Source organism: Mycteria americana, chromosome 2 (assembly GCF_035582795.1).
Source record: "Mycteria americana isolate JAX WOST 10 ecotype Jacksonville Zoo and Gardens chromosome 2, USCA_MyAme_1.0, whole genome shotgun sequence".
Taxonomy (NCBI): Eukaryota; Metazoa; Chordata; class Aves; order Ciconiiformes; family Ciconiidae; genus Mycteria; species Mycteria americana.
Genome location: NC_134366.1, coordinates 56,183,576 through 56,210,504, shown reverse-complemented (window position 1 = coordinate 56,210,504; position 26,929 = coordinate 56,183,576). Strand labels below are relative to the sequence as shown.

Genomic DNA, 26,929 nt, shown 5'->3' with positions numbered 1-26,929 from the left:
GATCAGTTTTCCTCTGAAACCTCAAAACTCATAAAAGGGTCATTATTCCTAAACTGATTGTCACCCTGAAGACCTGAAGCTGAGCAATGCAAGAAATTCCCTTCTCTCACAGCAACTGATCCTTTTCCTTCTCCACCTCTCTCCGTCTGTGTTTTCTTTCTTCCCTGTGGGAGGTTTTGATTGATTCCAGCATGTTACTAAGTCCTCAGTTTAGTCACTGCAATCTAGAACAGAGCTGTAACCTTCACAACCTGAAAATGGCCAGAGCCTTGAACTCTATTCTTTCCTTTATTGAAAGGATATTCCCTTAGGCCAGTAAATGATTAATGTATGTGAACTAAACTAAATGTTAGAGAGAAGGAAAGCGAAAATAGTAAGGCCTCCTTACCAAGTCAAATATTGCAGTGTTATCTTAATGCTTTGTACAGAACTTCACCCCCCCACCCCCCACCCCTTTTATTGGGATTACCTTTAGCACTCCAATTACAGCTGGTGGGTAGCTCAAACCAACCATATTTGAAGTCCGTCTGTACATTCTACCAAGATAAAATAGATAAGGCAACACATAAATAGAATTAAACAAAACAAAACAAACAAACAGAACCCATAAAGCAACAGAGCATTACAGGAGACCTTATTTAGCCCAGGAAACCCTAACTGCAATTTGACTTTTTTTTTCCCTTCTTGTTCCTAACTTGCACAAGATTCTCTATACCTTATTGTATAGCCTAAATTGAGACTATACTCTCCCCAGTATGTCATAGCTTGGTTACCTGGCAGGACATCACAAAGAACCTGCCAATATCAGGTCTTCCTCAGAGGGAAAGGCTATACTCAGATAAACAAGATATTCCCCATTTTCCACTGCAAATGACCATACTGCTCTTTAAGTTCCCTTAGTCCTTGCTGGTCCACATGCAAGCTAATTCTGAATGTGCTTCAGAAATCATTTGTTGTCTGCAATGAATCAACTCCAGTTCGGTACAGCTGTTACTTTTGTCTGCATTTTTTTAAGATTGCTATAAAATCTTTTGGGTGTTTGCCATGTGTGCATGTTTGAGGGAGCAAGAGAGAAAGAGTAAGGCAATAATCAACATCTGCAACCATACTAAACAAAGCACTGAAGTATGTACCAGATTTTAAACTTGTTTTCAGGCCATGCTGTGTTTAACAGGCTTGGTGAATGCTTAAACACTGTCATAGCTAAAATGCCTTTCCGCAGGTCACCCTTTTTTGCACTTAAGCAACACAGGACTAAAAGGAGATGATGGAAAGCTCTCTTCTCCCATCCCATGTTAAGTCTTCCTTCACTTCCCTTTTTCTTTGTCATGTTCTGCACTCAGGCCTGAAAAAAGTCAGCCCTCTTTGGAGAATTAAATTCACCATTCCCCAAATTACAGAATTTCTTACCCCCTCCTCCCTCCAGTCAGGAGCCCTGTAGCTGTCACTTAAGTGACAATTCAGGCAGACTCTCTCTCCCTTAGCTCAGGAGAGCCACAGCCCTACTCTCGTGCCATATCATATCTGAACACTTCCCCCTTTGGGCCACAGTGATTCAAATCAGCTGGAAAACAGCCTTCTGCAGCCAGCTCTCTGCAGTTCATTTACTTCCTTGTTGAGCAAGTCCCTCACTGAGAGTGAGGGTTAATTCACAAATAGCCTGTCAAACCTAGGAGAAACCTGTTCCAAGGAAAAATGACAGGTTTAGTCTTATCACAATTTGCTGTAACTCTTAACACGTGTTCAGTAACTTTGGTACACAAACAAAAAAATTGTCTATAGACATGCTGGAGGAGGCTTCTGTGTGTCTGTGTGGCTTGTGGTCTACTGTTTGATATGCCCAACCTCCTGCACAGAGGGCTGGTAGGCTGTCACTGTGATTCTGATGAACAGTGAAAGGTGCTCTGCTCTTCCATTCCTGACTTGAGTTTTGCTTTAGAGAACTGGGACCTGCTGTCTTTCATGCTGCCTAAAGTCTGCTGACAGTCATATGTGCCAGCCCTCCTTCTAGCTTGAAGGAAGAATGTCAGCAAAGAGTGGTTACTCGATAAGAAAAGGTAAGATTGGAAGTGAGTCCAAATTGAAATGACTAAATGTTTTAAAGTGTTCAGAAAGTGAAATCAGTTTTATCAGTAGGTTCTGATGCAAACCACAACAGAGAAGGCTGAGAGGACTCAATGGGCTTTTTGAAATCCTCCCTGAGCTCCAAAGTTTTCACATCAGTCTTGGTCTATAGTTCATTCCAGTAATACTATGATACAGGATTTTCCTCTGTTTCTTAGCAGTTCTTCATAAGAAATACTAGACCACAGAGGTAAACAGCAGCAAGGGAGGGCTCGGCCTGGGCTGACTGAATCTTAAAAGCTGTCACGCTTGACCCAGGGCTATGCAGAGGTGCATATTCTCTGTCAAAATTATTCCAACTGTGCTATTACATCTGTATTAAGCTAAGAACAGATCAGTATGTGCTGTTTCAGGTTGCAATCTATAAGGTAATTTATAATCCCAGGTTTTGAGGTGCTATCCAGATCTGTGTAGAAACATCTTTAGAAGCACATTAAAGTATTCTTCATTCAATACTACAGGTGCAATCTGCGGTACCTGGGCAGCTACTAGAACAAAGTAATTACATGCCCCTTTACCTCTCCACAAATATCCCAGCTTGTACTGCATGGACAATACTCCTGAACCGGGGTTTTTCCTCGGTCCTTTTGAGCATCATCCCCATTTGCCGCGTGAAGGTAGAAGCCAACCAGTCCCGGACCTCCGAGGGCACAGAGTCAGACTGGATGTCACTAAGCTCATCTTCTGTGTCCAGTAAACGCCTAGAAGGGGGAGGAAAAAGATGGGTAAACAAACTCCCTTGGAGAGCATTGCAACATTATTAACAAAAAAGAAACTCACATATATTCTAATTAAAGCAGCTGTTAAAAGTCTGGTTCGTCAGCCCTAATGGAACATCTTCAACAGATTGTTTATTCTCTTGTATAGTTAAATGTCAGATTGTGAAACTCACTACTAGGCCGACAAACAAGAAGTATCAGCCTTTTGAAGCACAACTATGTAATCATCCACTGACTTCTCATCTTCAGCTCGTCAATATTGCTGACCTTTCTGCCTTTCAGAGCTCATTTACGGTCATGTCTAACTTTCCAATTAGTATCATACAGTCCTCTCCTTTCTCATTCTGGTCATCTGAGGTGACTTTACAAGTGCATTTAGCACTGGGGAAATGGCATGTAACAGAGCGGGGAACTCCCTCACAACATCTTACCAGTCTACCTCTATCATGACCTGGAGTAAAAATTTTTTTAATTTCAAAGACTTGATACAAGTGAAAAGATTTACCACTATTCAAAAGGAATAGAGGAGTAGGAATTTAGAAACTTTCAGAAAAAGTGGGACACAACTATTATGAAAACATTTTTCCAAGAGAATATATATTAAATTTATGATTGCTTTTGATCTCCTCCCCTGCCCCAGGAAACTTAAAGCAGCTTTTAGACCAAGGATTGAAGATCTGCTCTACACAGACTACAATATTTTAATGATTAAAAACATATTGTCTGTGAGTAATAAATCTTGGCTAAAACAAATTTCCAAACTGACGTGTAAAATACAATTTTGTGTCGTTGGTACTAGATATAAGAGGAGTGCTCATGTCTGTATTTAACTCACCTAGTTTCATCAATGTATACTGACTCAAGAACAGTCGCAGCATATTCCAAATTCTTCTTTAGGTCTACAACTGAAGCTTCCCCTCTCTCTAACTGCTTTACCAAAGACCGCAACCTAGAGAAAAGGAAAACAGAAATCTGATTAGTACAAAGAGAAATAAGTTTGAGAGTGAGCATTAGTTCAAAACTGGATCCAGCATGAGACCTAGCATGCATGATTGGCAGGTGAAAACTTTTGGAAGTCTACAAGGTTCTTTAAGCTGAACACAAGGAATCGACAAAAATCACTTTTCAAAGATCAGTCACAATGATGCCAGGCAAACATCACATTATATTTAGGCTCAAATAAGTCAGCAAGTTATGACTGTCCCCTACTCATACTGAAATAAGTTAAAATAGAAATCACTTGGAATGTAACACAACAGCTAAGAGAGGGCAATTTCATTCCAGCCATAAGAAAGGAATTCACTTCTTGAGTAGTATCTGTTGACAAATGTCAGCCATTTATGATTGGTGTACACTTCTGCAAAATTGTATTAGAGTATATTTAGAAATACTATTGGAGAAATACTATACAAGGTTAGGAAATGCTATGATTTTTATTAGATCAAGAGGCCACCCTTAGACTATCCCATCTATATTAAACAGAACTCATGGAAGATTTTTATCAGGTTATTATTATTATTGGGGGGGGAACAGACTTTCTGAAAACAAAAATTTGTGCTGAAAATGTCTCCTGTATCAAAGACAATTAATATATTTGTGCAATTTTCTTTTGTCTTTTCCTCTCCTTCACTCTACTTCCTGTGGCAAATTAGAAAAACAAACAAGGGAAGACAGAGGAGACAAAAATGTAAAAGTAAAGAGTAAAATGTAAATATTTTAAACAATCCAAGAATATACATGCTTACAATTAGAAGGAAAAAATTATCATTCCTTTAAAAGGACAATGGGATAAAGATTTGACATGTTAAAACATTTTTGTGAATATCTTCATCCTTGTTAAACAGCAGTTAAATAAACATTCAAATATACATTTAACAGTGTAGCAGAAATCACAAGTTGTTAATTTGTCCTGTTCAAGATGCACAAATGTAGAGGAGTAGTCGTGTCATCTAAAATTTATCTTCTACATAGGAGACTACTCTTCCTCAGCTTCTTCTATAGTCCATGGAGAAAAATAACCTTTTCCACAAGGTAATTCAGAGCTAGAGCCCAGTACAGGTGCCTGCTCTCACTTTATTAACCCTAGTGGGAGCCCAACCTCCTACAGTAGACATGTACATGAAGTGAGTGTCTGTATTCCCTTGCTATCACAATGGCCCTGTGGCATCAGTGCTTTCAGGAGAAATCAAGTCTCCATGGGGCTGTATTTCATGGCAGAACTGAGGAGCAGTCAGTCTGCCTGTGTGCACTGCACCAACAGCTCTTTCCAGCTGGGTTTCCTTCCCCCCCCTTTCCCCACATAAACAGTGAGGCTCTGGAGAATAAAAATCATAAAAAATATCAATTGTTCCTCTGGCTAGGTCATGTAAATGCCACTCCTACTGACAGTGGTACTGCTGACACACAGCTACGTATTTAGCTTTACAAAGAATCTTGAGCAAGAGGTGGACCCTCCATCTCCGGGAGGATTAACTCATCTGCTTGTCGGCAGTCAAAAAACAAAAGTATTGTTCAATATTTTATTCCTGCTGTGAGAATGGAGATGGGAAGGACAGTGATGTACAAATACACTGAACACAACTCTTCTCATCTCTGTAAGCCAGGTGGAAAGCATTCAACTATGCCAGCACTGGAACCCAGCTTGGGGAATCCATGGAGCAACCTCCGCCCCATGGAAGAAGAAACATGGCTTGGTGCTCCTATACCACTCTTCTGTGTAACTGCACCAGCAGGTGTGAGCACCAATACGTTGTGTTTGATGAGCAGAGCTAGGAAAGGTGCTCCCCCACCTTTCAGGTTGATTCCAGCCTTGGGCAGCACACGTGGAAGATGAATTCACCTCCTCCCTAGAGCCAAACCATTGATCCCTCCTACTCATTCCCAGCTTTTCTTGCCAATGCAGGAGGGGAGGAAGAGAAAAAACCAAAACAACTGTCATGTCCAAACAGTAAGCATTGGTTAATATGCCTCCTCCCTTCCTTCATCCCGTGTATGGGGAATCCAGAGATGTGACCCTTAACTATTTACCAGAAACATTGTTTGTACACAAGCCACAGGAGTTAATATTGCAGAAGGAACATTATATTTGGCTCTTCCTGACTTTTATTTCATTGATTTAAGTACCCGGCAGCTCTATGCCACAAGTCATTCAAAATTCATGTTCAATAATAGCACAGTGAGTAACGGTTGCTTCATGGCACCAACATTCATCATCGAAGAAGATTATGCAGAGTACTGCGTGCATCAATCATTTGGAAAAACAGAAGTACAGTTGTTATAATAAAACCTTGTCACACGATCAGCTGCTCTCATGTGAAAAAAAATTACATTGTCTTTGTCTTACCATCCATTATCTACAACTATTTCTGATTCATTGAGTCACAGCAGCTGCTGCCACTTACCTTTACTAAATAAGAGCCCGGTGATAGTTTGTCTTTAATGCATTCCATGTATCCCTATTTTTTTTAAATAGTCCTAAATGCAATCATAAAGTTAAGGCCACGCTGTCCCACTGAAGGGCATCGAGGCAAATTTATTAGCTGAAAAATTCTGTTTCAGGATGGCTGAAGTAATTCCAAAATTCAATCAAATTCACCAAACCATTTTTACTGAAATAAAAACATTACCACAAACTTTCAACATGTTTTATTTTGAGGAGCTTGTATTAAAGCAATGGAAACAGAGGGCAAGATGCTGACTTCCTATCTTTACCCCATAGACTGGTCATTGCAGCAAGTGAGTAGGGTTCAGTCACATGTACCGTTTCACAGGAAAATGCTGAGTCTGTCAGGCTATTGACTAAAAGAAACGTACTGATATAATTATCACAATCAATTTAAGGAAGCCAGTTCATCATTTACTTCGCTTTTATTTAACTGTCTGTTTTGTATGAACGAAATGCTTTTTTCAACCAAAGCTTGTTTTGTTCTGTTTTAAAAAGTTCATTATAGACTGATCAAAACCTAAATTTTCATTGTTTTTTTCCTCCTTTTCCTTTCAAGTTCAGAACTAAAAATGTGCACACTTCTACCAGACCTAGTTCCACTGAAGCCCATGGAGCTAGTTGTAGGAGAAGCAGCCAATTCCTGTGCATAAGGAGATCCCAGGCCAGAAGGGAGGTGTTAACCATTTCTAATATTAAGCTGTCTTAAGACCGTGGCACATGCCACAAGTGAGCCAGGCTGTAGGTCAGCCAAAAGCTTCTCAGATTACGGTCATCAGCACAGCAGTTACAAAGAGCTGGTTGGTCACACAATATTAGCTCTAAATCTAGTTGTTTAATTATATTAAGATACAGCTAATGCCTGTCTTAACGAGATTTCCAAGGGAAGCTATTCCTCCAGTCTGCAAATTCTCTGTGAACATGTGCCTAATATTATGGAAAAAGTCTGCGAACCTTTGTTCTACACACAGTTATTTCACATTTTAGTCCTCGGAATAATCCCTTAACTGCCCAAAGGAAAAGCCTAGTCCTGAGCAATGCTACGCATTTTAACTTCCTCTGACCCCACAGGGAGCTCAGGTAGGTGTAAAATCTTGGAAAAGGGCCAATTCCAGAATACGGCCTCCTGCACTACCCTTCCAAGGAAAATATCTGTATGCACCCACCATAAAAACCCCTGAGAGTATCTGCAAATAATCCCACTGAATTCAGCAGAGCAATACAGTTGTGTACAGCAGGCGGGTTGGGTTCTCAGTGAAGATGAGAGGTTATCCAAAGCGTATGCTGTTCCACAGCCCCGTTCCTGCTCTTTTTAATGTTTCCCTAAAGTACTAGCTATCATAAGACTCAGGGAGATAGAAAGCAAATGACTAGAACCTGGGCAACTGAACTCAGTCCATGAAAGTTACACAGTTCAAAGACCCAAACTGAATAATGGGAAAAAGTGAAGCTGTTTTCAGCATGTTCTTGAAACGTAAAATTTCTGAGTAACTGCTCCAAGCATTCTCCTCTCTGTTATAAATAAAACAGTATCTGTGTACAAATATTTATCTCCTTAGCTAGCGGGCTTGCTTTTATGCTGTCGATTTTTTTTTTAAAATAGCATTACATATCACTGTAGAGAAGATTAACACCACCGCAGTCTGGATACCAGTCAGCTTCAATTAACATGCAAAGCACACATATTGTCTGAATACTTGGGGCAAGTTCCTTCGACTGGTGTAAAGTCTGCAAAGCTGCATGGCTAGTCTCCACATTTATTTTCAAAGCTTTATGACTGTGATTCACCACACGTTTTCAACAGTACAACTCAATCTTTTCCTCCAAGAATCATTCTCATACCATTGAGCCAGCTGAGGAAAAAACTACTTTGAATGCACATTAAAAATTTAAAAAAAAATTAAAAAAAAAAATTCTAATATCATTACAGATTACCAAGGATGGAATATTTATCCCTGTTTTACTCTTGATATTAATGTCTAAACAGTTTGATATTGACAGCTGAAGCTGATTAATGAAGCTGTTGTTTCAACCATGACAGCCTACTACCTGACAGGTGAGGTTTGTAGAAAGCAGAGATATTTTTTTTATTATAGCTGGGAAAAGAGGGCAAGCTATTGAACACAGCACTGCTAGAGCTGGTTAAGTGTTCTCTTGAGACAATGTTCTTTCATCAATTTTCACTAATTCTTTGAGATCAAAAGCTATTCATAAGCCTCTGCTGAGTCTGATACAAGTTTCATTAAGAAAGCCTGCAGTGGAATTTCTTATGAAAACTAAGCCCTGCCCACGTAGCGAAGGTCCTCACCAGAGAGGAGAACCCTGGGCTGAGGTGATTGCTGCTTGGTCCCTTTTAATACATACTGAAATTGGATATCCCAGGGCTCAGGTGATAGACTGAGGGAATCATCTTTGATAGGTCAGTCCTAAAGAACAGCTCAACGGGAGAAAGGACTTGCACCCTAGACCAGAAAATCCTCACGAGTGGATTGTTTGCCTGGGTTGTGAGTTCAAAAGTTTGCTACAGATATGTGTTGGAAGAAATTATTCAAAGTTTCCTGCCTCCTATCTGAGGAGGAGGAGGAGGAGCGGAAGGTAGATGTGGTCCACACCACGCCAAAAAAGGCTTTTGATTTATCTTTTGACAAAATAGGAAAATGTTCTGAAAAACTTTAAGAGATTTGAGCAACATTAGAATTTCTCCCACTCTCGCTAATAGTGACACAGCTAGCTAAATTGAGTTACTGGCTTCATGCTGCAATAACCCCAGAAAAGATGTGTCATTCTTACTTCCTTTCAAAGATTTATGTAGTTCATACACACAAATAGAGAAAACCTTTTCATAACACTAAATCATTCTACAGCTACAGCTATACATGAGAATGTCCCTTCTCAACTCTTCTGTGAGAATTTTACTGATGTACCGGGTTTTATTGATGTACCAAGAACATATGGTACAAGAAAGTTTTGCAGAGAGAACCAAATTTTATGAACGCCTGAAAAAAACAGGTGTATGTGGCAACAAAACATCAGGTTTCATATCCTGAATGCTGGTTTCATATCCCAGGAGAGAATCTGTTCTTGCTATTCCTCAGGTTTCCAAAGCTTTGGAATCAACTTTTAAAATTTACGTCAAAGTTTCCTTAAGCAGACAATATCCCATTGTATTCAGTGTAATTCTGACACTGCAATCCATGAGCAAACAGTTTGGGGGTTCCCTGTAAACATAAAGGATCCTGTAACACATTCTGGAAGAAATAAGGTTTGCTCTCACGGCCTCTCCCTATTCTTGTGAAGTAACTTTGTGCTGTTCAGGCATTTCCTTCCGTTTCAAATGTTGCCAAGTTTCAATGGAAGTGAACATACTTGTAAAAGGTGTTGCAACTGCATATTGGATAAGAATGTAGGCTACTACATCCATGTAAGAAACCATTTCTAATATCTTGCCATGATTAATGCTTAGATAAAAAAAAATTTTGCCAAAATATTGCCAGCATTAACTTCAGAACAGGACACTATTCACAGTCCTGTTCATCACAGAGGTTCACGAGCGAAAACTGGCATACAATGAGATTGATCCCAGTTACAATAAGGTCCTTCATGAGTCTTCTCCAGACAAAAAGAACGTCATTACAATTAGACACTAGCGAGGAACACTTTCAGCTTCAGCAAATCCCTGTCACTCTGACTCTGGGGGCATGAATAAGAGGCACCTTCTGCTATCAGTCTGTGTTTATGTGGCTTTTGTTAGTCAAATTACCCTTATGTAATGAAAACCCAAGAGAATTATTTCAAAGACAACTCATTTGTGATAACATTCTTTTGATATCCAGCTCAAATTGCTTTTTTAAAAAAATCAAAATAAATAAATAAAATCAACCACAAGCTTTAGAAATTAACAAAATAATAATCAGAAATAGACCTGATTGCATAAATGCCAGCTTCAGTTTACACACAGACAAAGAACAAGGGTTGCTTCTACAGGCCGGAAAGACAAACATCTGCTGAACTGAAAGACAAATCCCTGCCTTCTGATCTACATTACATTCCTTACCCTTCTCTGGAAAACCACCATAATTACTGGTAGGAAATTAATGAATAAGTTTGAGAAACAGATGTTCACTGTGCAGTGAACTATATTTCTATCCAATTTCAACACAGAAATAGGTGTGCATCTGCTATCTCACTATAATGTACAAACTCAATAAATCTGATATTCTGAGGACATATCAGTTATAGAGCACGTGCAGACCAGCTAAGTAGCGAGCGCATAGAAGGTCTGTAAGATGCCCCATGACAGTACCCATCTGCCTACTAGTGTGTAAAGAAACTACAAAGCAAATGCACAGGATATTTAACACTGCCCAAAAGCATCCAGAGCAGACTGCACACAGTTATGTGGCATAATGCACGTATGCAGTAGTTTCGGTCAGCTGGGTGGACAGATGCCTCCACAGTTTGCATAGCAGACCCTTTGATGCTCCATTCAAACAGCGGGTTGGTGGGAGGGGTACAGCACACACAGAAAGTAATCCAGAAGCTCACCACGTCTTTCACAACAGTCAGCAGGTATGATTCATTCCCCAGTCTGCCACATCTTAGTCTAAGGCTCTGCATATATAGCACGTGGGAACCACTGAGGAAAAGACACAACCTAGAAAGCCAGCTCCAGCAGTACTCTTCAAAACACAACCGAAAATAGAGTAACTGGTAGCCTGTGACCCAATGGATTTGTATTAGGCTGGACAGTTATCTTCTGTCACTGCTTTTGTATACAAAAATGCAAGTGAGAACATCCAGAGGAAGAAAACACATGTGTTTGCAAGGAGCAATCACTGAAACACAGAGCATTGCTACACTGGCATTTTTCATCAGAAGAAATTACAAGCAATTTCCCAAGTAATTGTTTTGCCTTCCTCATGTTTCCTGAAATATCCTTCTTCCTTTGAACTAAAAAAAAAAAAAAATCTGACGTAATCAATTAATTTTGTATTATTTAGAAGCATGAAAATGCAATAATGATAAGTTCAGTGGCCTTGGCAGGATGGTGAACGGCTTGTTTCAACTCAATTCAAATAAGCTTTTGACTATATTAGCCTACATTTTTGACTACATAAGTGAAATCATATATAGTTTATATTTTCAGTTCACAGTCATAAATTCCTTCATGCCTATTACAGGAAGAGAAGTCCTGTGCTCAAAACATTAGCAAACTTTGCTTACTGGAGGATTTTCAATAAAACAACAGCCTAAGCGATTCCTCAGCACCAAGTCCTTTGAATTACTCATCTCCATCTCCTGCTACTGAAAACTTCTAAAGGGTGTACTCTCTTCTTACATGCAAACACCCTCCCCATTCTTGGGTTCTGAATTTTGGGAACTGAGTCAGAAAATATAAGCGGTAAAAAGCCTTAATGTGGGTAAAATTTTGATGTCAGCGTCTTTGGTGATGCGGTCATTAGAAGTCTTGGTCATGAGTCTTTTTTCATTCAAGTCAACCATCTCACCTAGCACTAACCTTTTATAGAAATCAGGCACATGGAAGTCACTGGAGATGGATAGCCAGGATGAGTCACCTTCAAAAGCTGCCTGTCATATATTTCCTCAGGAAAGGGACCACTGCCTTTTTGATGTGCCTTCCTTCCCCCACTAATGACAGAAAAGAGCTAAAAGATGAGCTTAGGCAGTCATTGTGGTTTCAGACAGCTAAGATGAGGTGAGATGACTCTTTCCACTGAATAAATTGAGAGCTGAATGAGGGTAAATTTCAGATGTGGGAGAGAAAGAAAGCCTGCTATATTCTGTTTTCACAACTAGCTATCTAGCTATCTTCTAACTGGTGTTTCCCAAAGTAAGCTTTCCTTTTGGCAGACTACTTCTTTTTGGGACACTAACGTGAATTAGTTTTTTGGGGAAACCATAGGATCACTGAATTTGTTGAAAATGAGATCCAAAGACAGTAAACGAAGTCTCCCAGAATTAAGCCTTTCCAAACCACTGGTGCCTTTTATAAAAAACTACCTCAGTTATAACACGTCAGCCACAAATCTATCAATTTTTAATTTGCATCTTTAAAAGTAGGTACCTGCAATGAACCATCTAAATTTGCATTTGAGGCAACTAACACATACTGTCACTTTAGTGTTGATGCATCCAATGACGCATTCCCCTTTGTTTTATACAGACAGAATCTTTTCCTTTGAAACCACAATTATCACATTTCTGGGTCCTTGAACAAGGTCATTCTTCCAAATGATGCTAGCAGATTGCTTTGTGCAGATCTGAATGTCAGCACTCCACACTGGCTCTTTACTTAATGCTCACTGCAGAGATCAGGGAGAAGTTCAACAGATAATTTCAAAATATTTCATTATAACCTCAGTTCTCCCCCATCTGTTATCATTAAAATATCCACAGGCAGAAAGTCTGCAATTATTTCATTCTCTCCAGTTCCTAAAATCAATTACATTCCAAAGCAGCTTTTAGGAATCCACAGGGCAGTTAGGCAAGTGCAGATCAGTCCACATGCAGTGTGAAGTTCAGGCAGGAATATGTCCCTGCCTGGTCTTCAGAAATGCCCAGTAAGCAAAGGCAGGAGAAGTGGTTCCCAGGCTGCTTCCTTCAGACCACCTTTGGCCATCAGCATCTCCTGAGACCCAGACAAAGACATCTCACTTATATCCCATCGGCTATGGCAAGAGACAGGCACAGATTGATGGCAAATTCCCATTATGACCTCAGTGCTCTTTGCTGGGTTTGGCAAACTTCTGCTTACTCTACCGGACTCCTAAGTTCCTCTGGATCCCTAAGGCAGCTGCATGCTCTTGAAGTCATCATCACTGACCCCATTAGAGACAGGCCAGTTGATATTAGCCAAAGATTTTGTGCTGTATATAAATATGGATTTATAAAGCATTTTCTCCTGAATCATACATTTACACAGATGCTAACTTTAATTTTTGCTGTGATCAGAGGTAATTCATTGATAAAATATTTCAGATTTTGTTTTATTCTAAATTGGCATAAATGGCAAATACTCAGATTTCTGCTTAAAATCTTCAATCATTTCCTTTATATTGAAAGGCTTATACCCTTCCTTGGTAGATTTTGGATACCCAGGAACTGAGGCTTTTAGACATGTTTAAGATATGGATCCTCGCTTTTCTGCCTCTGATTTCCATTCAGGACAACATACTTACCAGGAATATTACAGAGCTAATTGATTGACATTATTTATGCAGCTGATTAGCTGGTCTAAAAATCAGAAAAATGAGCTGAGTCAGTACTAAAATTTTACTTATCACCGTATTAAAGCTCTGCTATGCACTTAACTGTAGCCTGAAGAAATCACTCCGAAAGTTCAGGAATTCACCATGCTTCTCTGGTAACACTAGCATGTGCATTTGTTAACTCAGATACTTAATATGCCTTTTCTCAATATACTACCCTTTTAACAAATATTGTTAAAAGCAAGCTGTCATTCTCTTAAAGCCCACAAAGTTTGCATTAAACTGCAAAATAATTTCTCTCTTGGTGGCTGCAAGTTGGCCAGTCTATACTTCTACAAAACAAGCCCATTCTTTCTACGCTTAATTATCTTTATTTTGAGGGAAGCATTCCCAAAGTCAGCAGTAAACATTTCCTTGTCTTTTGCTAAAGACTGGAAAACCAAGGCTGTTGCCAACTTTTAGCTGCACATGAGGAAGGTGTTGAGCTAGATATTTGCCATTCCAGGAATTTTTAACAACCTGGGCACTAACAGGAGAACCATAGTCTTTGGAGAGAAATGGCAAGAAGAGGCAATTACAAAAACGAAAGCTGGAAGTTGCCAAGCCACAAACTGTAACAAAAAATAGTTGAGATAGGGTCCTAGCCATGTTTTCTTGGAATGCAAATGATTTGGAATTGTTCTTCACACAGTGGTCTTTACTGATACCGTGGTAGTTTGGTCTTTGCACTGCAGATGGCTTCCTTGTCTATTTAATTACCAGCCTGGCTAATAGATCTGGGTCTACTGTGGCTTACCACTACTAGCCTTTCAAACCTGTATGTTTGCTAATATGCACAGAAACTGGACTTATCCCAAACCCACAATCTGGCCACTGCAGCACTGATGGTTAAAATAAGTTCAGGGGAAAACAAATTTCTGAGCCACGCTCATTTCTCCAAGACTACAGGTCCTATTTAGAGATGAACTCGAAAAGGCTATGCAAGCATCCCAAGAAGTCCATCCTAAGAATATATCATGCACTTTTTCTTGGTGGAACCTTACCTCCTTGTTTTAATTGCAATAACTCACTCTTCCTTTACTGAGCCATAAAAAAAGAGTTAGAATAGCTGCTTCAATAGCTGGTACAAATTACCAACTGCAAATGTTATGGAAAAACCTCAAGATTCCATGAAATACATATTCAGCAACCTGATAGGTCAAAAGTGCAATTAGCCAAATTTGGAGAGCATGATTGGGAAATGACCACTTAGGGGAAAAGAAACATTTGAAATTGATGGCTTGTTCATTGTACTACGAAACAGATTAGCAGGTAAAAAGGAAACAATGCAAAGTTTGCACTAAAAATTTTGAAAAGAAAACTGTATGCAACTGACAAAATGGTAAATTGTAGGAAACACTTCTCATTCATGGCCGTTCATGTAAGAAGGAAAAAAAAAATCAACTGAGATTTCCTGCACGCATTCAATGGAACACAAACAAAGCACTTCAAAAACATCTGTTTGAAATAACCCGAGGTTAGAAAGAGGAGCAGCACTAAAAATGTCTTTGAATAGTGATAATAAGAAAAAGATGCAACAAAGGACAGCAGGAAACTTGTAAAGATCATTTATTAAAATAAACTTCTTATGCATATTATTATGGTGTTTACAAGGGCATATGTCTCCCATCTCCATTCCCTACACGCACTGTTGGATTCCACACGCCATGCAGGAGTGTCACTGAGTTGCAGATACTTGCAGACCAATTAGCTTTGCTTTCCTGCTGTAGAGGCACTGAACACTTCAGCTGTACTCACTACTGCAATACCCAAATACCCTCCTTCCTCAGGCTCTGACTGAAGGAAGTATTAGCTCCCAAATGATCCTTTTGCAGATAAATGTTTTCATATTTTTCTTGGTAAATTTTCATTCCTCAAATATTGCTAAACAGGCACAATAAATATGGATTAGCTTGAAGTCTTGGCACCAATACTATCTTGTTTCTGCCTATCCTTCCCTTTCCTTCCTATTTTCCTCCCTCACCCTCAGTTTCGGCTCCACCATGACTAGTTGAAATTTCACTAGCCGCATCTCAGTGATTTGTTTTGCTTGACCTTCCTGAGGTCTATTTCTGCATTATGTCAATATGATTGCACAACAACATCAATAATGCAAAATGGGACAAACAGATACTGAAGCTGTCCAAACCTGTTTTATTTTGCCATCCACTTCCTTAGATGATATAGCACTTAGATGGCCACAGCATGGATGCTGAGAGGTGCACTCTAGCTAAAAAGTTTCTGAGGACCTTCTGTCCGGTACTGAAGAGGGAAAGCTTCACAAATGGCAAATGGGAACAGAGCAGCAGCATCAGAGGAAAGGTAAGGGAAAGGGAAGGGATGTGCATTGGGACAGCCAGTTGTTTCAATACAATCATGCTGAACATTACAGTGAATAAGAAATTTGTGCCAGTTGCTGAATTATCAAAGATCATTTTAATCTTCATCTAATAGACCAAAACCTTTGAAGGCATATCCAGCCTGCCTTTTTCCAGTTTTGTCCAATTTATGCTACCAGTGGTCATCATTCCAACCTCCCCTGCCACACCACATCCTAAGCACACCAACTCATAAACACCTCAAGTCAGAGGTGGCAATGGCAGACCTGAACGGGATCCATGCTCTTGTGGTTTTTCAGTAAGGTTTGGATGAGCATCTGGAATGATGTTTACACATTCTGTCCCACTGTAAAACATATAAACAAAGCTAGACCTCAAGCTATGTAGAGTCTGTCTGTATTTGTTTTATACAACAAACTCCTCCTCCTTTTGAACCTGGAATGGCAAGTGGGGAAACACACATCATTATCACATGACTTTCAGCCTAGAAAAGCATTTTTGTAACCATGAGTTAACATGAGCTGAGTTCTAGACTGTAGTGGTACTGTCAGGAGAAGATGCTAGTCTCTGACCAGAACAGGAAGACTTTGTAGGTTTGGGGAATGAAAACCTTCATGTTTCCCAGCAGACTTCAGTCATCCCTCAAAAATCCTTAACCTTAACAGTAGACTAATATTCTTGTATGGAATTAACTGGATCTAAAAGGACCCAAAAAACCCCATTCTTGTCTGATATTCCCTTGAGACAGCAATTCTGACTAACTAGAGAATTCACAGAATAATTAAAGGCCTTTTGAGGGAAGAATAACAATAAAGCAAAAAACATGATTAGTTTTAGCCTAAATGATATCTTTTAAACATAGTTGCTCAAGAAAATGAGGCTGATTCAAACTGTCTGTCCATGTCTAGAGACCAATGAAACTATCAGTAAATTTCAAATTATGTCAAAGAGTTTTCTAAAACACTGTTTGCACACATTGCATGACAATAAATGGCCAATGTACATGACTGAACCTCCATTGAGGAAATCACAGCAGCATAACTTCTCCACTATTATCAGACAACAAAGAATCTAAAGAGAGCCTCAGCTCCTACACAAGAAACCAGGCTTCATGAGTGCCACACTTGCAACGTCAAAAGGCTCAGTGAGAGTATAGTATAGTCAGCGCCTCCATCCCTCTCTGCAACTGAGTAAAACCAGACTACCCAGGTGAACATATATGCTAGATTCAACTGTTTGAAAAAAGAGAAAGAAGGAACAGTAGATAACTTTCCCCCATATTTGGAAATTTGCTTTGAAAAGCTGCCTCTAAAATTGCCACTGACAAGCAGTAAGGCTGGAAAAACTCATAAAATGCCAACAAAAGTTCTGCTGTCAGAAAAATTGCCTACAAAATTCACGTTCATGGATTAAAACTGAAGTGGGGGCAAAAAAAATCTGATTTTGAACATTGTGTTGTTTTGACTTAGGATTTACACAGTTCTAGTCATCACTGATGCTCTGAAAGTACACCAAAAATATTCGATTTCATATGGTATTCCTCAACTTCAGCCAACACTAAATGAGCAATACAAGCTCCTGTAGTTTCTTTCCTACGTAAACATTGCTCATTTTTCAAATTATAAAAGTACAAAGTTACATTTGCAACCTTTTCCTGTCTTTGACACTTTTTCTAAAATTGCGTGAGAAGAGATGCACAGGAATTCAAACACTGAAGTAGAAAGAGAGCTATCCCCATAATCATTTACATTAAATAACTGTTGAGGAGAAAAAAGGGAAAAAAGTGAATAAAAACAAAGCAACAAACTTTAGCAAATTTAAACAAACTTGTAATATTTCTCTACCCTTTGCAATGTTGAACAACTTGTGTAAAATAAAAAACTGTTAAAGTTTTAGCAGATAAATAGTCAAAAAAAGCGCTCTTCTTTGTAAATATTTAGCCTTATACTGTTGTCAGCATCAGGAGTGTGTGAAAAGTGAGCACGTGAGAAAACTTTACATTAGATTCAAAGGAAGAGGGCTAAAGAGGCCTCTCTTAAGTGTTGTTGGGAAGGATGAGGCTAAAACTGTACTTGTGCTCTTCCCAAAACAATGTGAAAAAGGGCAGCAAAACTATGTGTGGAAGCCCAGAATTAATTGACGACATTACAAGCTAGTCACAAATCTCAATTTCTTTACTTACAAAAGCACTCTGGAAAGAGTTTTCTCCCCTAGCTCTGGCATCCCTTTGGATGAGCTCTTTCATAACTAGTTCTTACACATGGAAAAGTCCAGCTACAATATTTTACTTCAATTTACCAAAGGCCCCCGTGGGGCTGCTGAATTTGTATAGGACATTAGCTGACATTGGTACATAAGCACTTGTGATACTTGCAACACAGCTTGCTTGGGATTCAGGCTCACTTCAGGGCCCTATTGATTTTTTCATCAGGGCATGCTTCCTTTCTATGCATCACTGGGCAGGGAATTTGTTTTGAACATCATTTATATCTTGATGAATTGATTGTATAGAATTTGAATGCATTAGTAACATAAAGAATATTAAGAAAGAGGGGAAACTTTTGATGGTGATACCCCCAGAAAGTCTGCTTGCTAACTGCTCTAAGTAAACAATACAGCATAGCATCCTCCAGTCCCAGATGGGTTCAGCTGTACATGGACTCTGCTGAGCCCTCAGAGCACACCATCTGCTTCCTATAAGGTGGGTTGGTAAAAGCAATGTTAGAGGACATTTTTGAAATGCACAAATTCTAGGACGAAGCATGGGTTTTTAAACAGAGGTCAGAGCCACTGATTCAGGGAATGCCACAAACAAAATAGGCAGAGGTGGAAGCTGCAGGGTAGCTGCCTCTTCTGGGAGTTGAGGCAACGTAAAATTACTTCAGATATGAGGTTCAATGTAGCTGAAGGGACACTGCAGAAGGGAAAGAACCATGAAGACACACATTCTGTATGGTAAACCTAGGAGGGGATAGGGAGCAATCTGGCAAAGCTTTAAGCATAAAGCTTTACATCTTGATGTAGAGATGTAATTTTAAAACACTGCACTGCCTAAAGAAGTACAAATCTCTCTTTTCTCCAGTTGCTTCATTACAAGTGCATTTTCTTCAGCTTGAGGATAGGTGAGCTTCCTGCTGGTCTCTTCCACTACTTGTTGCCATCTGAATCAATAGCCTCGAGGCACTGCACCTAGACTGGGATCTTGTAATTTCTCTTCTCAGAGTTCACTTCCTCTCTAGTTCCTCTGTTGTTTACCTCTTCCCCCATATCGTCCACTTTATACCATCAGCGCAGCAGAAATGACCATAAGTCCAATAGTCCATACGCCCTGTTTGGCTCCTACAGCATACGCTTAAGAAGTATGAGCCAAATATGAGGCCAAGGGGCCTTTGATGGAGAGAAACATGAAAACCAGAGTGCGTGCACCATCCCGTGGGAGCTTCTTGGTGCTCCCATGTTTCAGTGTCCCAGTGCATTCTGCCAGTAGACCGAAATGCCTCAGGACAGGGTCAAACATTTCTTCCAAATGCTGAATGTTCTTGTGCCTAAGGAGAGAGCTACAACATAGCCTGGGGACTGGCTGTGTGACTCAAGTCAGCAGTGCCTCAACACAACTGTACTTGGGTCTACAGGCCAAAAAAGGCCTGACACTAGTCTACAAAGGGAGGACAAAGGCAAAGGTGGGCATGAGCAGCTATCTGCACTCAATTCTTCACCACTGCCAATGCCAACCACCTGAATCTGTGGCCCACAGCCGTGAAATATTTTTGCTGGTTTGGTATTTTGCATAATTGTCTTCCACCTTTGGCACTTGGCAAGGTCATATTTCACTTCTCCAAATTCCGCATCCAAATATATGTACACCAGACACTTAGGAATAGTGGGACAGAGCAATGCACTGAACTGAGAAAATATCAGGTTGAAAAGGAAAGAGAAAAATACCACTGCAAGTATTGGCTATAGGGAGGGAAAAAAGGGGCATTAAGACACAGCTTCTGATACAGCTGTGGAACTTGTGGGTGATCTTTTCTCCAGCTTTTCTAGGGCTTGTGGGTTGTTTGTTTTCCCTTTCTCATTTCCAGGAAATAAACTGTCATGAGAATGAACGCTTGCATTGATGAATGTTTGCTGTATTAACTTTGTAGTGTCGCTCTGTCTTACGAATATAAAAGCTGAAGAGATAACAATAATACGTAATGTGATTGATTTTACAATTATTGTGGTAATAAAAAGAGTTGATATATTTTCCCATCATCTTTACAAAGGAAGTGTAATAATCTCTCAAACTCTCTTCAGTAATCACTGAATGTAAAATGAGAAGTGGAAATGTCACTATACACTTAAGTCTAGACTTAAGGAAGTTTGCACAGCTTGGAAATTTCCAGGTCATAGTATTCATCCCTTGTTCATGTTCATGGACCAATTTCTATATGCTGCAAAGAGCCTGGATGTTATTTAGCTACCTTAAAAAGATACAGTGTAGGCTGATATCCCAGCAAGAACAGGGTAGGCAGCATTTCCATCTACCAACACACTTTTTATTTTTCCTGGTTTAAACAGTCAAAGCAAGGAAAGGTTCTATGTGCTACAATTAATCTAAAAGGAAAGTGTTCAATTTCAAACCTGAGTGCTTTTTATCTGGGCCAAAAAAGAATTCCTTGCAGTTGTCAAGTGGGTATGATATGCACAACCAACCCAATTGTTTCAAAGATGCAAAGTTGTCTATAGTATTGGGGCGGGAAAGCCACATAGCTGGAAAGGGCACTTAAAGGAAGCCAAAAATGGGAGAGACAGCAGAGTGTTCTAGTTACCAGATACTAAATTAGTTGTACTTCTATCTGAGGTAACAATTCACAGCATAATACTTTCTAGTGAAAATTCAGTAGCCTAGCTACATCATTGTATAACTTAATCTAGAATGTACTGCCATGTATTCGATTACAGTGAACGTGTCCAAGGAAAATAGCCAGAGTTAGCTAACACAAATCATCTCACCTGCACCTTTTTCCTCAGCTTGTGCACTGTGATACTTACTTACCTCAATTTAGCAGGCCAGCCTTGAGAAACCCTGGCTTATTTTACACCTACTTTACCATGTTAAGATGCCTCCACAGACTGTTACAGCATGCTCATTAGCACTGTAGCACTTCTAATGAAGGCAGGACCCAGGTGTTCTCCAATCTCTGAGGGTCACTAGATACTTCCACTTTTCCACTGATCTGAAAGACAGGTGGCAATCCTACCCTAAATGAGATTACATACAGCTTTTTCAAAACACCAGGAACACATTGATTTCTGGAGCCTAGAAAAGATCATTAGAGGGCTGCATAAGGTGCATCCTCCACCTCAGTGCTGCTGAGATCACCGCTATATGGAAAGCACATTCAGAGAGCTTGCCATCTCTCCTGGCTGCAGATGTCCCCTACCTCATTCTGACAACAGGCTTGATCTTTCAGAAGTTCTCCTTCATATCACACCACACAAACCGCAGATCTTATTCACCCATAAATAAAGGAAGTGTGAGGTGGTACAGTGGAGTATATGCATATTACAGAAAACACTCATCAACCAAAACAGCTCAGTGGATAGAACAAGGTACTGAAAATACAATGTCTCCTACAACACAACTTCATTCCCATTTTTGCCTTTCTATAAGCATACTGTTTTCTAAACTAGAGGAGAGTGAAGATTGAAGAATAATTCTACTTACACAGAACCTATAAGGCTTAAATTAGCACAACTACTCTAAAGGCTTGAGAAGGTGTATCAATAGTCAACCAATCTGAGGTATTTTCAGTGATGCAATAGCACTGTGGTTTATTAAAGGTAAAAAGCGTATACTGATAAACATTTATAAAACCAGTCAGCCATTTCTGAATGTTAGATATGTGAGGAAATCTTTTTTCTTAAACCTTTTATATCTGTTTATCTGGATCAAAGAGTCTAAACTTAATTTCTACACAGTGTTTACACAACACTGGGCACAACTAAATAAACAACCACAAGCAACCACCAGAAATTAAGAGGTTTTAAAGACAAATATACTGTCATAGTTTAGATTGCCTCGGTCAAACAATCTCACAAAAGGTTAGATTTAAATAAAGTCGTCGTCCCCAAATTTGCACAATACAATTGAATTAAATCCTTCCCATTAAGAACAAAACAGAGACTAAATAGATGTTTGACCCAGCTCAGAGGTCTGGAACTCATTGAATATGTTTTCCAAATGTTCTAAAAGCAGATAGCCACATCTATAGTGTCCATGTGTGATGAGAAGAGGGAGCCACACAACGGCACGTGTCTTCTGTTTGGAGAGAGACCAGTACAATGGGTACATGATTCTATTAGCTTCAGTGGAAGGCTGGAGGCAATATTAATTCATTAGTAAATATTAATAATAAGGATAAGTATACCCCATTTTACTTGCTCAGCATGAACAAGACTACTTCATTTCTGCTGTTTAAATGGGCTTCTGTCTTGGTTTTTTTAGAATAGAATAGAATAGTTCAGTTGGAAGGAACCTACAACAATCACCTAGTCCAACTGCCTGACCACTTCAGGGCAATCACTTCCCATCTTTAGATTGCAAAGTGTCATTTGTGAAGGAAAAAAGCACAAAGAGGCACCCCACAGCTTTGATCAACCATCTTCCAGAATCTGACAGTGCAGAGGCACATTTCAACTATTATTTTCATAGGACAAAAATTATTTCTGAATCATAGAAATATATGTCATCATTTGTCTCTGCTTCCAGAGTCCAAATGTAAGCAACGATATTCTTAAAGCACATCCACTGAAAACTGTTTCTTCTTCTTTTTTTTTTTTTTACAGGGAAGAGCTGAGAAAAATCTGACCAATTCTTTGAGAATAAGTATCTTTTCCAGGATTTTTCCTGTCCTTCTTTACAGTGCTGTGATGAATGATACTATGAAATTCAGCTATATAAGTTCACATCAATCCTCCTTGCACAAGACCTATCTGAATCAGATGGGCTCTGACTACACTGAGTCTATCAACACAACAGGAACACACTTTAGCTAGAGTGTGCTGTGCTCATGGGCATAGCATTTGACTCAAGAATCAAGTATAGTTACAATGCCTTGGTGTTGTCCCTTTCCCTCTCCTTTCCTGTAACCCTACCTTGTAATATTAGGTTTTTAAGATGAATAGAGGTTGGACAAAAGAAAGACAGGTTTTGATATCTATCTCCCAAATCTAGATGACCTTTAGTACACATTAATTTAAGGGAAGCTGCAGTATTTTGCAGCATCAGGCACCCCAAGACAATTCACATATTGAATTCAAGTTTTTATTAACTCAGCACTAATCCCTTTGACCCCATGTTTCCAAACCTAGAGGCCTAATTCTCCCTGAGCGCCTAGACAGTTATGAGAGGTTTAAGATCAGTTCCCTGCCAGGCAGGTGACTTGACTGAAATGCCACAGTCAGGATTTCTCTGCTTCCTTTCCATCCCACTTCTAAGCCAATGAAATATGATACTTCATTCGTGGTGGATGACTTAATTCCCCAGAAGAGCCAATTCACATTTAGGTCCTCAAATTCCTGCTTTTAAGTATCCCTGAAACTAGACTGGATATTTTGACTGGCAACTTGAGATTACAGCTTAAAAAACGAAGTGCAGAACTATCTGTTGGTTGACACAGCTGCAAAAGTACAGCTTTGTCCAGCCTTGTTGCAAAGGATTACCACTTTCCTAAAGAGGTGGGTAAAATGTATAAACAAAGTATGAAGCTGGGACTTGGCATCCAGAAATCCTCCTTTCAACAGTAACCACTAGGATTTCCTCTTGCTTTCTTTCCATGTGGCCTCACAAATCTAACACTTCTTTGGGTTGAAAACGTGCCAACCCTGCCACCTCAGTTAGCCTGGGAAGTGGAAGTCAAGGCACTCTCCTGGCAACTCGATGTAAAACCCCTTTTGAGGAGGAGGGCCTTGCAGCCAAAATCTTGGCATTGCCTATGCCAGTGCTCTAACTACTAGGTCACGATGTACATAGGAAGCAAAAATGTCTTTTTAAAAAAAGTAGAGTGCTGAGTTCTTTGGATGCTATACGAACTTATCCTCTAAAAAAGCCTCAGGAGTAATGACACCCCACGAACTTACCTCCAGCTAGGTCTCCAGCTAGGAGCCAGGCTTCTGGCAGCTAGGTTCTGTGGTGCCCAACTTGCTGGTTCCTACAGCCTTAATAGACTGTGTGATGAAATTTGCTGGCTACACCATGAGACAACAGAAAAGCCGCTTCAGCTACAGGAGCTTTAAACTAATTTATTGGGATGTTTTCTAATAGATGTTCTGTAAAAGTGCCTTGAGATTAATTTTGCAGAGCAGAAGGAACTATTAAAATTCCTAAAAATAACTCGTCCACATCTAAAAATACCACACTGTCGTAGTCCAATAACTCGAGCCCTTTTAGGGTTGGTAATTAACATAAGCACTAATAAAATTACCATCTCTTCTTTTTAGTGAGTGAAAAAAATGTCACATTTTAAACTGTATAGGAGCATGATGAACTGGCTTTAGTGTTTTAGTTCTTTTTTCCATGAAGGATAAAGCTTACTCTTCCTGTGCTTGGTGACTGGTAACTTTGAGGAAGAAAAACTTAAAAGAGAAAAAACAGTCTTCCAAGCAATGCTTATGCAAAAATTTATAAATGTGGACCCATGTGATTCATTGCTCCACTGTGGGATACTGTTCCTTCTTTTTAATCTTATTTTATGTTTGAAATTTCCATACATTAATCCATTTGTACAAAGTTGCTTTTTACTCTTATTTTACATCCTTGAAACATAAAAACTTGTGTTCCACACTGTTGAGCTAGAACTGCATGAAATAATGACTGACACACTTTAAAACACTGACAAAAGTTGACCAAGGATTTTCATGCTTTAAGGACTTCTAAGTGCTCCAGTTATAATATTCAGCAATGTAAATAATCTTGACATTAAACATCCCTGCAGCCTGATAAACCACTTTTATATGGCTCAAAGACACAAGAGGACTGAGAAAGACAGCCTCCTGCCCCATTTCATACTTAAAAATACACAATTCCATGGAATTATTTTAAGGAAAGGTATGTTTTTTAACAGAAATGTTATAGTTTTTGGCAGCAAATCTTAAAGAACAGGGTGAATATTATATATCTATATAGGTTTGAAAAAACTGATGTATCTCTTTCTGACAGCTAGTATTTAATACTTTTTTTAAATTAAATTGAGCACTGAGTTTCCTTATTCTTCAGAATAAAATGAAGTGGTAAGAAAGTCAATATCTAGGCAAGCACACTAAAACACATTCCCTTAGGGGGAACATCACTGGGACTGAAGAACAGTTAGTTTAATTGGAAGCTATTGTTCAGGTAATACTGCATTTAAAAGAATAAAAAGGAAGACCGAAGGCTATATTTATATACAGTTGAAAGTATTAATGTTTCTCTGTGTATAAATTTCTGAAGGCATATCAGCACCGTAACTCTTTCACAGTAAATATGAGAGCAGTTAGTGGTATCTTCTTAAAATTTGACCTACTTTCTGCACAACAGCCCCAGATGATATAACCCACCTGCTTTCCTTCTGCAACACCCTCATATAAAAATATATTCGATATACACAAATACACAGCAAAGGAAAGATGTAGATCTAAATCTTTAAACTGCTGTCACGTGTCTCATAAGTCCTTCAAAACAATCTCCAAAGTGTCATTCGGGTGAACAAAACAGCCCAATTTGAAGGAATTAATGGTGCACTCTCACACACAGCTTCTAATTACTTTACTATCTTTTGCCATTCGATTACATTCATGAGACACAAACCTGGTTGCCAGCTGAAGAGCCTTGACTTGGGCCAGAGGCCCAATAAGGGGCAAAGACCAATACCCAAGCATTCATCGTTCAGAAATCTTGCAGCAGGGGTGATTGCGTTTCAGAGATGAGAATCAGTGTCTCTCGGAGATTAACTGCCTATAGGTACATACTGCATTGCATTGGTCAAACCCAGCAACATTTATCCACATAAGCAATCTGAACCATAGGTTTGATGAAGAAAACTGAAAGATGGGTGTCTTATATTTTCCAGCACACCTATCCCAGCAACTTGTAGGAGGGATGGCAGCTTGATGTCACTACATAAACTCTCCACAAACATAACCTCCTGGTTCCTGAACGAGGAGAAATGTGGTGACCCACCCTTACAGTCTCACTCACTTTGCCACTGCAGTGGCTGTTTGCGCTTCTTTCTCTGCTCATTCCCCAACCACAGCCGACAATGAAATTGGGATTCACTCCAGTGACGTTGAGCTGCTGTATTTTACTTCAGGGCAGATGTTCCACCAATTTCAACCAAACCTGCAGATCTTTCATTCGAATTTTTATGTTAGGTTTTTTAGGTCTTCTGCAAACTATATGAGAGTTGGGTCACTCCTGCTAAAGGTCAGTGGATTAAAAACAACATACACATTCCTTATGTTACTATTACAGGTAATTCTCTTCCTCCAGACATAAATTATAGTCCTTCTGGAGATAAGCATTCATATTTTTTTCTTAAGCAATTCAGGATACTTCTGCAACCTTTGACCAAAATTACTACTGCAGATGGTTTTCTTCTGTTTAAAACAAATTAATATTAATATAAGAGTAAACGAATCAGACTCATGAGTCCATAAGCATTATGTTTCAAATCAAATGATAATAGACAACTTCACAGAATACACTGTAATGTTCTGGCTCCTTAAACAAGCCTACTAAAAAACTGTTGTGCACAATAATGCCGATTTAAATTGCATTTAAATATGAGACCCTTTTGCTCTCATCTTGACTTTAAATGGTGTGAAAAATCTAAAATAAAGCAGTAGACCCCACTTATTCTTGCCAAGTTTCTGAAATTTGGGAGGCATTTGAGAGATGTGGCGAACTTTGTGCTCCACCCTCTCAAATATGCAATGAAGGGATCAACTTTTTTCCCAGTGACTCCACACAAGAATGCAGAGGAACAAGAATCTTTCTGGTTACTTTTCATGGGCAAG

At 39.4% G+C, this 26,929-nt stretch overlaps 1 protein-coding gene across 4 annotated transcripts in view; it reads right to left on the bottom strand.

Moving 5' to 3' along the window:
• The window catches only part of LOC142405690 (dual specificity calcium/calmodulin-dependent 3',5'-cyclic nucleotide phosphodiesterase 1C-like), a 217,155-nt gene that overhangs the window by 89,011 nt on the left and 101,215 nt on the right, over nucleotides 1-26,929 (bottom strand). For all 4 annotated transcript variants that reach the window (XM_075493529.1, XM_075493525.1, XM_075493526.1 and 1 more), the window contains 3 exons: nucleotides 3,679-3,792; nucleotides 2,643-2,825; nucleotides 470-536 (listed from right to left, as the gene is read on the bottom strand). In XM_075493529.1, the coding sequence (XP_075349644.1) occupies nucleotides 470-536; nucleotides 2,643-2,825; nucleotides 3,679-3,792 (364 nt within the window). The remainder of the gene's footprint in view (nucleotides 1-469; nucleotides 537-2,642; nucleotides 2,826-3,678; nucleotides 3,793-26,929) is intronic.